We start from the raw sequence: 14,145 nt of genomic DNA, 5'->3' as shown, positions 1-14,145 counted from the left end.
TGTGACTCCAGTTAAATTCACTCAATACAAAGTTGTTGTAACAGGAATCAAATACCTTACCTCTTAAGTCCTTAATGTTTATTGCCCATTGTTAGCTAGTGGCATTTTTACATTTGTTCATTTGTTAATGGGCCAGGAATTTTATCTAATATAAAATTTTGTTTCATACTATGGTTTATGATGAATGTCCATATAGAGTATTACGGAAAGAAGGCATTTGTGATTTTTAAAATTCTGTAATTGAGATGTTGCCAATTTTCACTTTCTGACTGAGAAAATTAGCTGTGGCTATGTTGGTGAGGTTGATGGCAATAAATGAAATTAGTACCCTTGACCAGTATTATTTAAGCTATTTCATTTCACTTTCTTTCATGTTTTTTCATCCATAGAAATAGATTTTAGAGAAAATCATGGTAATTCTGTGTACTCAGTTTATGTCAGGCTATGGGCTATGCTCTGGGGCTGCAAAGAGCAAGATAATCCTTGCCCTTGAGAAATTCTCAATCTTGCAGAGGTGGCAAACAAATAAACCAAAAACTAAAAACCAGTGTGATAAGTAGGATGTAATACATACATATATGTATATATATGGCTGTGGAAAGCACAGAAATGGACACCTAACTTCTTTTCCTGTGTATATTTACATTGTACTAAGTTGACTCTTAAAGATGAGTGAAATAATTAGCAAGGCAGAATCTATTGTGTTGATGCTGTTACTTTGAACTCTGACCATATGGCAAAACTACAGAATTATCGTGATGGCCACAGTGTTATCCATTTCAAAAACAGCGTCTTAATTATGGCATGGGGGAGTAGAAGGACTTAAGCACACTTCCTCTCACAAAAACACCAAAATCACAACTTGCTGCTGAACAACCATTGACAGAAAAGACTGAAACCTGCTGAAAAAGATATTCTACATCCAAAGACAAAGTCACAATGAAACTGTAAGGAGAAGCACTCTCATGATATAATCAAAGCCCATACCCACCAGGTGGGCAACCCATGAACTGGAAAATAATTATATTGCAGAGGTTCTACCACAGGCCTAAGTTCTGAGCCCCATGTCAGGCCACCAGCCTGGGGTTCTGGCATGGGAAGGAAGAGCCCCCAGAACATTTGGCTTTGAAGGCCAATGGGACTTGAGTGCAGGAGCTGCACAGAACTAAGGAAAACAGAGACTCCGCTCTTGAAAGATGCACACAAAATCTTGCATGCACTGGAACCCAAGGCAAATCAGTGACTCCACAGGAGCCTGGGCCGGGCCTACCTGCAGGTCTTGGAGAGTCTCCTGGGGATGCAGGGGTCAGCTGTGACTCAGTGTGAGGGCAAGGATACTGGTGGCAGAGGCCTGAGGGAATAGTGTGAGCTCTCCTGGAGGTCGCCATTTAGGCACAGAGACTTGGCCCCACCGAACAACATGCAGGCTCCAGTGCTGGGACACCTCAGGCCAGACAACCAACACGGTGGGAACATAGCCCAACCCATCAGCAGATAGGCTGCCTAAAGTCATCCTGAGCTCTCACACTCACCTCTAAACCCACTCTTTGACACAAAGCAAGCACAGGCCCGTGGGCCAACTTCACACACCAGGGGGCAGACACCAGAAGTAAGAACTACAATCCTGCAGCCTGAGGAAAGGAGACCACATACACAGAAAGACAAAATGAGATGGCAGAGAAATATGTTCCAGATGAAAGAACAAGATAAAACCCCAGAACAACTAAGTGGAGATAAACAATCTGCCTGAAAAATAATTCAGAATAATAATAGTAAAGATGATCCAAAATCTCAGAAAAAGAATGGAGGCACAGGCCAAGAGATCCAAGAAATGTGTGTAATTAGCAAGACAAAAAGGAAAGATTTTCTGTCTGGAGACAGCATTTTATATTTAGTTAGCTCTGAAATTTCCATTTTTATAGATCAGAATGATTAAATATTATTTAATAAGTTTGACTAAGGCAAAGGTTGGTCACAGGTACAGATAAAAGATTATGTATTCTTGACTAAAAGTACATATCCAGCCCTATTTCCTATTATAGAAATTAATCAAACTTGTAGATGTGAGTCTCAAAACCAAGCTGATACAACAGAGAGAAGAATCTCATTTAACCCAACAGACTTGCCTTTGAGTTACTTCCATCATTTTGATTTGTATGTTTCTGTCATTGATCATTTAAGAAGACCTAATGAGTCTAGGCCACCAAATTTTTTTTTTGTCTTTTTGCTGTTTTAGGGCCACACCCATGGCATATGGAGGTTCCCAGGCTAGGGGTCCAATCGGAGCTGTAGCCGCCAGCCTACACACACAGCAACATGGGATCTGAGCCTCATCAGCGACCTACACCACAGCTCACAGCAATGCCGGATCCTTAACCCACTGAGCGAGGCCAGGGATCGAACCCACAACCTCATGGTTCCTAGTTGAGTTTGTTAACCACTGAGCCACGACGGGAACTCCAACCAAATTATTTTAAATTCGGTTTTCTGGTTAAGAGACTTGGGGGTGAAAAAAAGAAGTGCTTGAACTTTTTATTTTTTTAAGAGCTGCTCCCACAGCATATGGAGGTCCCCAGGCTAGCGGTCCAGTCAGAGCTGTAGCCACTGGCCTACACCACTGCCATAGCAACTCGGGACCCAGCCACATCAGCGATCTACACCACAGCTCACTGTAACACCGGATCCTTAACCCACTGAGCAAGGCCAGGGATCGAAGCCGCATCCTCATGGATGTTAGTCGGGTTCCCTAACCACTGAGCCATGACGGGAACTCCAAGAAGTGCTTGAACTTTTATGAACACCGGTTTGCTATATTTCTTCATTTAATTTTGGATTCATGGCTGAAGTCTGGATAAAGTTAATTTAAATCCAAATAAGTAGAGGTATTTGTAAGCTAAGATTTTTTTAATGTTACCAATTTATTAAATTCATATTATTCCTGGCTCTTGAGTATTGTTAATTATCACCAATTTATGTGTGAATATTTGGGGGGGAACCCAAAGGAATTAATTGGACTCTCTCAATTTGAAACTTTTACATAGAATCAATCTACCAGATTAATGCATCTAGAACAAAGACTGAACTGCTCATCTTGTAATAAGGAGTAGAAAAATCACCATTGAGTTTTCAGATTTAAATTTAGATGTGTACAGATGGCCTAGGTCGAAGGCAACTAAGCCATTTGGACATTACATCTACTTTCACTGGTTCCATGTCCAGTGCAGTGCTTCACAATGCACTTTAGGTATCTGTGATTCTTTGGTTATTATGTTTTCCCCTATGGAGCTTTTCCTAGTTTCTAGAAAACTGCTTAATTGAGTTTCCAGGATAAATTTTTTTAATTTCCATATAAGTAGAAGCACTGAAATTGTATCACAACTGTCTTAATACTTCTAATTTTTCAAATAATTAAAAGAACATGTAACATATATAAAATAAAAATACCTTTGATAGGTAACCTGTAGTATATAAACAGTCTGAAGGCAAGTGATAATGTAAAAATCCTTGAAATATGTTATCCAGTTCTGGTAGTGGTTAAATTTTTCTGCAATTGAAGGTTTTATGCAAATACTAAAATATAGAAGTTAATGTGTGTAATTAAACACATTTAAACAACATATTTTGTTTATTCCTTGGTATTGTTTTAAAGATGTCTGGTTTTCATATCTTAATTTTCACCTGTTTTAAACAGTAAAAAAAAAATATTTAGACTGATGCTGGTAAGGTACATAAGTTGTTTCTTCTCCAGAGTGAAGTCACCCTGCTGAGAAATGAAGTGGCACAGCTGAAACAGCTTCTTCTGGCTCATAAAGATTGCCCTGTAACCGCCATGCAGAAGAAATCTGGCTATCATAGTGAGTAATGTTCCATTACCTATAGCCTTAGGCTACATCAATGAAATACTGCCAGAGTGAACCAAGCTAACATTAAAAAAAATAGGGACTGCAATTCTAATATTTAATATTAAATATGAGAGCATCTACAAGGTTATTATTTAATGGGGGTATACTTAGGATCTAGAGTTTTTTGATTTTCCTATTTCTAGCTTTTTTTCTAAAGATTACTACTATAGATCAACAAAATGGTTAGTAATTTAAAAAAAAATTAACTGTCTTAATATGTAGCAGATCCTATAGTTACAGTAGCAGATCCTATTGTTCTTTCCTAGATATCAGCATTGTGCAGTTTTATCCTTCTGAATCTTTCTATTGAGTCTTCTAGTTAGTCATAAAAATGCTAAAATAGAAGAGTATTAAATTATCTCCCTGTAAGTTTCTTCTTAAATAGTTCCCCTCAAAATGAGATTCTTCTGTTTTCAGCATTTTAGAGGTTAATTGTGCTTTTCCTTCTTGTAATGCCCTTTTTTGATAAGATGCACAATGTTGGAACCAGCTGTTACGTTTGAATAAATGGCCAATTTTGTCCATCGTATACAAATTTGTAACAAATAACAGAGCCGGGAATGCATTAGGCAACATTCATAATATATAACCCACAGCTTTCATTTTTATGATTTAGTGATATTTCAGGATATTTGTAAATGTGAAGATTGTTTCAACCATATGTATCCACTTCATTTTAATTTGCCAGTGTCAGTAATTCAAAAGAAAGAAACATTTTGTACTGGATGCAAACAGTTCCTCAGGTGCTCACGATAAAACTTAATGGCCACCATCTTTACTTGTAGTCATTGTAAGCAGTTTCATCAGAATGGGCAATATTTTTTAATTTAAAAGATTCAGTAGATTTAGCAATTCCCTATTGCCATATATATTTCGAACATTGATTTTTGTCACTTTTGAGCAAATAAATCTCAGTCCTTTGATATCTAGCCATTTTGACAGGATGGTGAAACACATTGTGGAGTAAATTGGAACCATATAGAAATATATTTGGGGTTTGTATTAATAATGATTGCTGCGGGGATGAGGCCATTATGGCTCCCGTCTGACTTAACAACATAATTTCCTTTAGAAGCTACTGAGTTCAGTATTATGCATACATGATTTTCTTAACAAGAGAGCTGTTCTAAAATTTTGATAGTTCAAAAAGGAGTATGCAAGTGATTCTCTAAAATTAGAAGGAAAATTAACTCAAGTTGCATTTAATTCAAGATTATCTTCAATTTTTAAAGCTTACTTTTTTTTATTAGATAACCCCAACAGTTTTATCCCTGTTATCCAGGCGGGTATGCTCAGCAAATGCAGTAAGGTATTTTTTGATGTATAGAGGTATAGGTTTACATACTATATCCTCAAACTGACTGAAAATTTAGAGTAATAAGTTTTTAGTAAAGATGTATTAGGTTGTGAAAATGTTAGAAATGAATAAGACATTTTGGGGTTTTGGAATAGCACTTTTCTGTCTAGTTATCTAGATAATCAAATTGAGATTAAGTATTATTCTTGCATAAAATTAGTTGTCTTCAGCTTTTGGGAAATAAGTGGATTTTATTGACGTTTCAAAATTTGTATTTTCAAATCTGAGGTTCTTTGAAAAAGAATCTGAATCTGACTTCTCATTTAATAGTCAAGATAAATACAGATTGTTTAGGTGAATATTTAAATCTTGGAGAAATTTGCAAATACCTAACACTGTTTATCATGTTGTAGCACATAGCAGTTGCTAATATGATGGTAAGCTGTAATACTTTTTAATTCTTTCCCAAAAAATGGGGTAGAAAACTAAGGTTTTGGAGTGCCGATCATGGCTCAGTGGAAACCAATCTGACAAGCATCCATGAGGACACAGGTTCGATCCCAATCTCTGGCCTCTCTCAGTGGATTAAGGATCCAACTTTGCCATGAGCTGTGGTGTAGGTCGCAGACACCGGCTCGGATCTGGCGTTGCTGTGGCTGTGGTGTAGGCCAGAAGCTGTAGCTCTGATTTAGCCCGTAGCCTGCAACCTCCATATGCTGCAGGTGCAGCCATAGAAATTAAGGCGTATTACAAAAACTTGCAGGTAAAGGTGACAGTGTAAAGTCATGCTGTCATAGAATCTCTTTTTTAACACTGAAAGTCCCACATCCTAGGAAACACCTCAGTCTTGGGAAAATCATGACCTTGAGTCAAATAATATAAAATGAGAATGAAAATATGAAAACATTCTTAATGTTTGGGTTCCATGAAGAATAAAATACAAGAGTGACCTTTTTTTCTTCTCTTTTTATGGCTATGCTTCTGGCATATGGAGGTTCCCAGGCTAGGGGTCGAATCCAAGCTTCAGCTGAGATCTATGCCCACATCCATAGCAGCTTGTGGCAGCACCAGATCCTTAACCCACTGGACAAGGAAGGCTAGGGAGCAAGCCCACATCATCACGGAGGTTATGTCAGGTTCCTAAGCTCCTGAGCCACAGTGGGAACTCCCACAAGAATAATCTTATTGCCATTAATTCATACTCTCTAAATCTCTGGGAATAGTTAACATCGTATTATAGTTGTTTCTATAATCATAAGTAGGAAGGAAAGCTTATTGGGCCCTAAATGTAATTGGAAGCTTATATTTTTCATTAATGAAAATATGTATAGATATTGGTAGAATTTCAGAGAAAGTGAATTGTCAAACAGCTGGTTTCTTTTGAGTAGGGCTGAAAGATCGCTTGTGTCTTTCAAGTGCTTGTGATCATACTAGCAATTTTCTCTCTTTACCATCTAGAACTGGACATAGGTGTGGCTCTATGAAATTATAAAGATATTTTATACATAAAATTTATAACAGTTTATGAGTACCAGATTCTTTGTACAATCCAAAGATTTGCTTTACCTAATTTTGAAACCTGGAGATAGATAAGCACTTGTCCCTTACAAGTTACTCTTTCATTTTGAGTGATTGCCTCCAATATATATTTATATTTCCTTATACTCTTCATCACAGATCAGCCTCTTCATTCTTGAAAGCTGTTGTATCCCTAGAACTTAACGTTGAGAGAAGGTCATTTTGTTGTCATGTTGAATAGTGGTGAAATAGAGGGCTTTTTACTATTCTTTCCAGGTAAACTGTCATTTGCCAGTGTTTTCTTTGAATACGTAACAATTGTATTGAATATTTAACTGAACTGTAAATATTTCATAACATTCATTATTGCTTGATCAGAAAAATGTCCTTTCTGCTTCATAAAATTTCAGGGATTACTGGTTGTGATTTTTTTTTTTTTTTTTTTTTTTTACTATTATCTTGAGGTCAGATTTTTATCCAGTGGTGTAGTTTGGCATTTGAGGCAGATTTACAGAGAAGTTCCCGCTGTGGCACAGTGAGTTAAGAGTCCAACTGTAGTGGCTCAGGTCATTTTGGAGGTGCAGGTTCAATCCCCAGCCTGGTGCAGTGGGTTAAAGGATTAAGCATTGCAGCATCTGTGGCATAGGTTGTAGCTGCAGTTTGGGTTCAGATCCTGGCCCAGGAACTTCCATATGCCACAGATGCAGCCATTAAAAAAAAGAAGCAGATTTATAGAGAGGATGAGATTCTATCTCATTAATGTATTTAAAACCTGCTTTTCAAAAATGCATGGATTTGAGGCAAATATGTCAAAATTCTGTAAAGGATACTATATTTCAAAAGACCCCCAAAATGAGTTTTATTTGAACCAAAGTTGTGCTTGCCAGGTTGCTCCCCCTCTATCTTCTGTATTACAAACCAAGGGATAAATCCTGCTTTATAGGGTCCACAGTCGTTTAATCATTGACTTTCAGAGTGAGCACCTGGCCATCAGTGAGAAGGCCAGTATGTGTTGTCAGATTTGATAGAAAGTGAAAGCCTACTTATTGTCACTTCTAAACACTAAATTAAAAATTTTTAATGCCACGTGCAAAATGCAGTGTGCAAAAGAGTACATCCAGTATGATATTATTTTTAGAATGTTAAAAAATAAAACCAGGGAGTTCCCATCATGGCTCAGTGGTAACGAACCTGCTAGTATCTGTGAAGACGCTGGTTCGATCTCTGGCCTGGCTCAGTGGGTTAAGGGTACGGTGTTGCAGTGAGCTGTGGTATAGGTCACAGACGCAGCTCGGATCTGGCATTGCTGTGGCTGTGGTGTAGGCTGGCTGCTACAGCTCCAACTCGACCCTAGCCTGGGAACTTTCATGTGCCATGGGGTATGGCCCTAAAATGACTAAATAAATAAATAAGCTAAATGGTATTGTATAGGGATACATACCTATTAGGTAAAACTTCAAAGAAAAAAACAAGGGAATGGTAAAAGAAGTACCTATCAGAAAGGCGATTACCTTTGGTGAAGAGAGGAGTCTTCAAGAAGCATAAGCATTACTATCTACGTTCTCCAAGTTGGGGGCTCAGTGCACAGCTGTTCATGCTGTCATAGTATATGCAAGTTATAAGACACAATAACTATTTGTGTTTTGCATATCAAATTTTTCACTAAATTTCTGGACTCTTGTTAAAATAAGAAATATGTAGAAAATTTGTTGTTCAGGCCTTAAAGTTGGTAGATTTTCATAAATATTTAGAATGCCCTTTCTTTTCAATTATAGTATCTTGAGTTTTATATGGACTTTTATTTGGATTTTTTTTTTTTTTTTTTTTTTTTGCATTTTAGCATATGCTGCATCTGCAGCATATGGAGGTTCCCAAGCTAGGGGTTGAATCGGAGCTGCAGCTGCTGGCCTACATCGCAGCCACAGCAACACCAGATCCGATCTGTGTCTGCGACCTACACCACAGCTCACAGCAACACCTTAACCCAAAGAGTGAGGCCAGGTATCGAACCCCTGTCCTCTCATGGATATTAGTGGTGTTTGTTACCACTGAGCCACAGCGGGAACTCCTGAATCTCAATTAATTCATGCAACTGCAACAGCTGGTGGCATTTAGATTCTAAATATTGCTTATGCTCATGTGTATGCATCATTAGAATCAGGTGTTATAATCATCCATTGCTGCAGTAGATGGAAAGTCAGCCAGAATAAATATAGTTCTGCAGAGGGAATTATTCAAAGATATAATTTATATGGAAGAGTTCATTTTGTTTGTGCATATGGTTATAAATTTATCTTCTAATAAGAAAGGCATGTAACAGGTTTTGTTCAATGTGTTGCTGGACAGGTATTTGATTATTTCTATGAGACCTAGCTCCCAAATCCCTACCCAATTTTCCTTCATAACCCTAGTTAGCAAATAATTCTTCAGCTTTGTTTCATGTGGTGCTGGGCACTGAGGTGTTTCCATATGCATGTTTGCGCCTTTGTTCATCCTGTTGTGTGCAAAATTGCCTTCTTGAGGGTGTTCCCAATGCATCTGACTAGGAACCACGAAGTTGCAGGTTCGGTATCTGGCCTCGCTCAGTAGGCTACGGATCCAGCGTTGCCATGAGCTGTGGTGTAGGTCACAGATGTGGCTCGGATCTGGCATTGCTGTGGCTGTGGTGTAGGCCAGCAGCTGTAGTCCCATTAGACCCCTAGTCTGGGAACCTCCATATGCTGCGGCCCTACAAAGCAAACAACAACAAAATGGCCTACTTCATAACTTACAGCCACCTTTCAATTACTCCATTCCAGTCATACCAGCTTCTCTAAATAACTGATTTTGTAAAATGCCTTCTAACTTTATTCTGTGCATTAACTCAATCCGATAAATTCCTACAACTGTATCCAAACACTGAGTCATTTTATTTTTTCCTCTCAGCTACTGACAAAGATGATAGTTCAGAAGACCTGTCAGTGCCGAGTAGTCCACATACTGAAGCTATACAGCATAGCTCTGTCAGCACATCCAACGGAGTCAGCTCCACTTCCAAGGCAGAAGCTGTAGCCACTTCAGTCCTCACCCAGATGGCGGACCAGAGTACAGAGCCTGCGCTTTCACAGATTGTTATGGCTCCTTCCTCCCAGTCACAGCCCTCAGGAAGTTGATTAAAAACCTGCAGTGCAGCGGTTTTAGATACTCATTAGTGACTTCAAAGGGAAATCAAGGAAAGACCGGTTTCCATTGATGCAAAATCTGTGGTTGTAAATTTTTTTTTTTTACTTGAAATTAAATTTGGCTCTAAAGTTGGTGTAACAGCAGTTGATGATCAGACTGAACAGTTTTTAGTCTCTGGAAAAGGACTGATTTTGCTTTTTTTATAAATATTGTTAGATTTATTAATTTTTCTGTGCTCCATGTGTAAATTGTATTATAATTCATTGTGGTTTATTTCATTTTTAATTTGGTGGTGTTTTAATAAATGGGGGTGTTACTGAATCTCTCTTCCCACTTCCATTTCTTTTGACCACCTCTTAATCCTCAACTGTGATGGTAGTATTGTTATATCATTTATACCAAAGTTCTGCATAGTCCCTGTTGACTTTGTAATGTTAACAAGGTCATAAAGCACTAGCAAGAGAAGGATAGAAATTCGCTTTTAATCTTTTTGCCTTTTATTTTGCACATGATGCAAAAGGAAGAACGTTAGCAAACACTTTTTGAGTGAAACATGGTAAAAGACATACAGTGCTTTTATGCACACTCAAACTAAATGAAGATCAATTATAGTCTGTTTTCTTTTTTGTAAGATTTTAAGTGGGCATAAATTTTGGAATCCTTTATCATTTCAAAAATGACTATTTTTCAAATGTTAAATTCAGTATTTTAAACCCCATGTTTTGAGGCTAACAAAATATGAAACCATATAATGTATGATACAGGGTTATCAGATATCTTAATAATTTTTAGAAATTAGAGGTTTGTTTTTATTTTTGTTTTTTGCAAATTTCAGGTTTCACACTGAGAAGTTTATGCATAATCAAGTAAGGTATGGTTGCCAGAAAGCCTAAAAATTACTACTTAGAAAATTTAAGACTGTTTACCCCCATTGTCTTGTACTTGCAAGCTAACTTGTACTTATTCTTGTGAAAGCACTGTCATCTTTTAGTAGCAAATTTTGATAACATTTCTCGTGAGAAAAAATCAGTATCTATCTTTAGAACAATGTAATTATAACGTGGGAAACAAGAGTGAGTGAGAGAGAATGTGTGTGAGAGTGCGTGTATGTGTGTGTGTTGTGTATGTGAGTGTGTGTGTCTTTAAATAGTTTATGCCAGCAACCTTTGCTTGAATGTCTAACGATGCCTTCAGTGTGATGCTGGCCAATAGATGATTGCAATTTAAAATGTCATTACTGTGCAGGCTTGGATAACTAACATTCCATGATGTAGTTTGTTTCTGATGAGATGATTGTAGGTACTGTTTTCTCATTATCCAGTCATCTGTGGGATACTGAGTTTTCTAATGTGCCATTATCTATTTTTATTCTTCAGTTAAGTTCAAAATACAGTACAATATTTTAAAATAGACAAAATTGTTAAAAATAAAAACGTAGTAGACGTGTGTAAGAAAACTTTGTAAAATAGTTCCGAGTCCTCCCCAGTAGCAACTTCTGGCATTCAAGCAGGATTCCATTATGTAAATATCTGTAATGCATTTATAATAAGTTGTGTAGTTTGTTCTGCATCCATACTACACTATTAGCTAAAGTCTCAGTGCCATCTCCTAATGAGGCTGACATTTAAAAAATCTATATGGAATATCCTTGATAATTCAAGGAAATATCCCACCTGCCTAAGTTCTAAACTGGGAAACATTCAGATTATACAAATGACATTTCAGGACTTTAAGTATGAAGATAATAGGAATTTTATCATTTGGCTTATTAAAATTGAGAGCATTTTTAGTTGATAATTCTATTTCTAATTTTTTTATTCTTAACTGATTTTATAATTTTAAAGTAATCAATTTCTAATCATGATTTTGCCATAGTTATGCTAAGGAGTTGATCTCAAAGGCACAAAATATGAATTCTGCAAGAAAGCTATTTTTTATTGTAGTTTGGATGGGTTAGGAAAAGTCTCCGTTTTTCACTCTCCTAAGTCCTTCAGTGCATTTATCTTTTCATTTTATTATTTATGCAAGTTAAATTTCTTTGGTAACAGGAATTCTTGCAACTGTAAAATAAAACTACATAGATGTAAGAAGTCATGTAAACGGTTAATGATCTTATTACCAAGGTTAGCAAAACTTTCATTGTAAATCAGTCTGTACTCAGCAAATAAAAATCATTATTAGTTGTATAAACACAAATTCCATTTTGACTTTCAGAATGTCACACTACTTCTGTACCTAGCATTTTGAGTCCTTATATTTGCAATGTTACACAAACTGTACTATTTTCTTTTATGTGCAGTTTGCATGAGTAAACCATCAGAGAATAAATTCTATCTTTAAATTATGTTCATAATTTGCTTATTCTTACCTTTCATAAAGTAGCATCACCAGATAATGATGTTTTTCTCCTTCAAAGTGTTTATTACCTGAGAAGAGCCTGATACTCTATTTCTGTGATGAAATTAATTCCTTCTCAGAGAAGTTTCAGCTGCAAGGTACTCAGGCCTTTTTCCTCTTCACTTTAAGCCCCATTCATACACAGTGAACCTTTAATTTATGTCTCCAGCCCAGAACATTCCCTTAGCCACCCACAGATTCACTGGCCTTTGGCATCTCATGGTGACTGCCTAACGAAACAACTCGGAGTATCTTCAGTGCTGACCTCTGATCTTCCCTCACTTACCTTCGAACATACTGCTCCCATTCTATTTCATAAATCAACTGATGCCAACTCCATCCTTCCAGTTGCTTAACCCAGAACACCCTGTTCTCATCTTTGATTCCTCTCTTTTCTCATAACCCACATCCAACCCACTGGGAAATGCTTTTTGCTTTACCTTCAAAATAATACAGAATTCAGCCATTCCTCACCATTACCAGTGCTATCACCTTGATCTGTGCCCTCACTGTTCCTCACCCAGATTACATATTTACCTTAGAACCATCTTCTTTCTTCCACCCTGGCTACTACACCCCATCCTCAATATAGAGTGAAGCTTGTCAAATATATATCAGGTTACGGCACTGGCACTCCTCTATTCCAAATTCTAGAATGGCCTCTCGCTGCATTCATAGCTGGAGTCTGTACAGTGACCAATAAGATGATCTGTTCACACATCCACCACCCATTGTATCTCTGGCTTCATCTCCTAACACACTGTTTTGTTCGGTGCATCCAAAGCACTGCTAGGAGTCAGTCATTGTCCTAGGCACTTGGAATATACCAGTAAACAAATCACAAGAATCCCTGCCTTTGTGAGGCTTACATTCTAAGAGAGGGGAGGGGGTGTTGAGAAACAACACAAGAACATCATCATATTAGAAGGGAAAAGTGCTAAGTGAAGAAACAAACACGCCAATTTTGCTGGACAGCATTGGAGTGACACTTCAGTCTTCACTCTCAGTTTGAACCAATTTGAAGAGATGCAAAGAATCACATGGCTATTTTTTTTTTCCTAAGGTACACATTTCAACAAATGTGCTTAACCAAAATTACATGATGTTAGATAAAAAGATTTCATGAAGACAAGCTGATGAATGATACATTGAAAGAGCATACTCCTTTGATTTATTTCAGGAAAGATCATCTCTTGTCTCTGGCATGTACCTACTATTAAGTGTAGTTTTGCTAATTCTCCATCCATTAGTGATGCTTGACACTAATAATTTATTTGTGAGAATTATGGGAGAGTTCTTTTTACTTCTAGACTGTCACCTTAGAAAAATGTACACATGTACAAACCAGATACACACACACAAAATGCCTAGAGAACACAGTTCTCAAAGCAATTAGTTCTAAAATACAGGAGAAAATTATAATCTGACTAGGTTATCATGACCAAAGATAATAGTTATTTTTGAAGCAATTATACCATCTTGTGTCTGATGTAATTATAAAAAATTATTTCTTTAAACTTAATAAATACAAATAAACTTTCTGTAATTCTTTTTTAAAGGGCAGGTCTTTCTAAAATATCTGTAACTACAGATTGAGACTTGAGTGTACAATGAAGCAAAGAATTAAGATCCTTCTGTGTGAAAAAAAACTCAGAATATATAAAAACCTTTCTGGAGAAATAAGTAGTCCTACCATTTAGGTAAATAGTGAGTTGCCAACTCTATGGTGCCATAGAAAACGTACAAATCAGTGGAAGTGTTTCCAAAACAAAAGGATTGATTAGTTCTGAAGTAACCAAGGCTATGTGACATTGGAAACTATAACAAAAGAGAAAATATGCATAGTTTTATTCTGTTGTAGCACTCCAA

General features: G+C 37.0%; 1 protein-coding gene across 3 annotated transcripts in view; it reads left to right on the top strand.

Annotated features, from left to right (window-relative positions):
* The window catches only part of ATF2 (activating transcription factor 2), a 91,605-nt gene extending 79,382 nt beyond the window's left edge, over positions 1–12,223 (top strand). For all 3 annotated transcript variants that reach the window (XM_021075925.1, XM_021075927.1, XM_021075926.1), the window contains 2 exons: positions 3,749–3,854; positions 9,643–12,223. In XM_021075925.1, coding sequence (XP_020931584.1) covers positions 3,749–3,854; positions 9,643–9,869 — 333 coding nt within the window. In that variant the 3' untranslated portion in view covers positions 9,870–12,223. The remainder of the gene's footprint in view (positions 1–3,748; positions 3,855–9,642) is intronic.

The sequence above is a fragment of the Sus scrofa genome, chromosome 15 (assembly GCF_000003025.6).
Source record: "Sus scrofa isolate TJ Tabasco breed Duroc chromosome 15, Sscrofa11.1, whole genome shotgun sequence".
NCBI lineage: Eukaryota > Metazoa > Chordata > Mammalia > Artiodactyla > Suidae > Sus > Sus scrofa.
The sequence above is the reverse complement of the archived record's forward strand: the minus strand, read 5'-3'. Positions and strand labels throughout refer to the sequence as shown.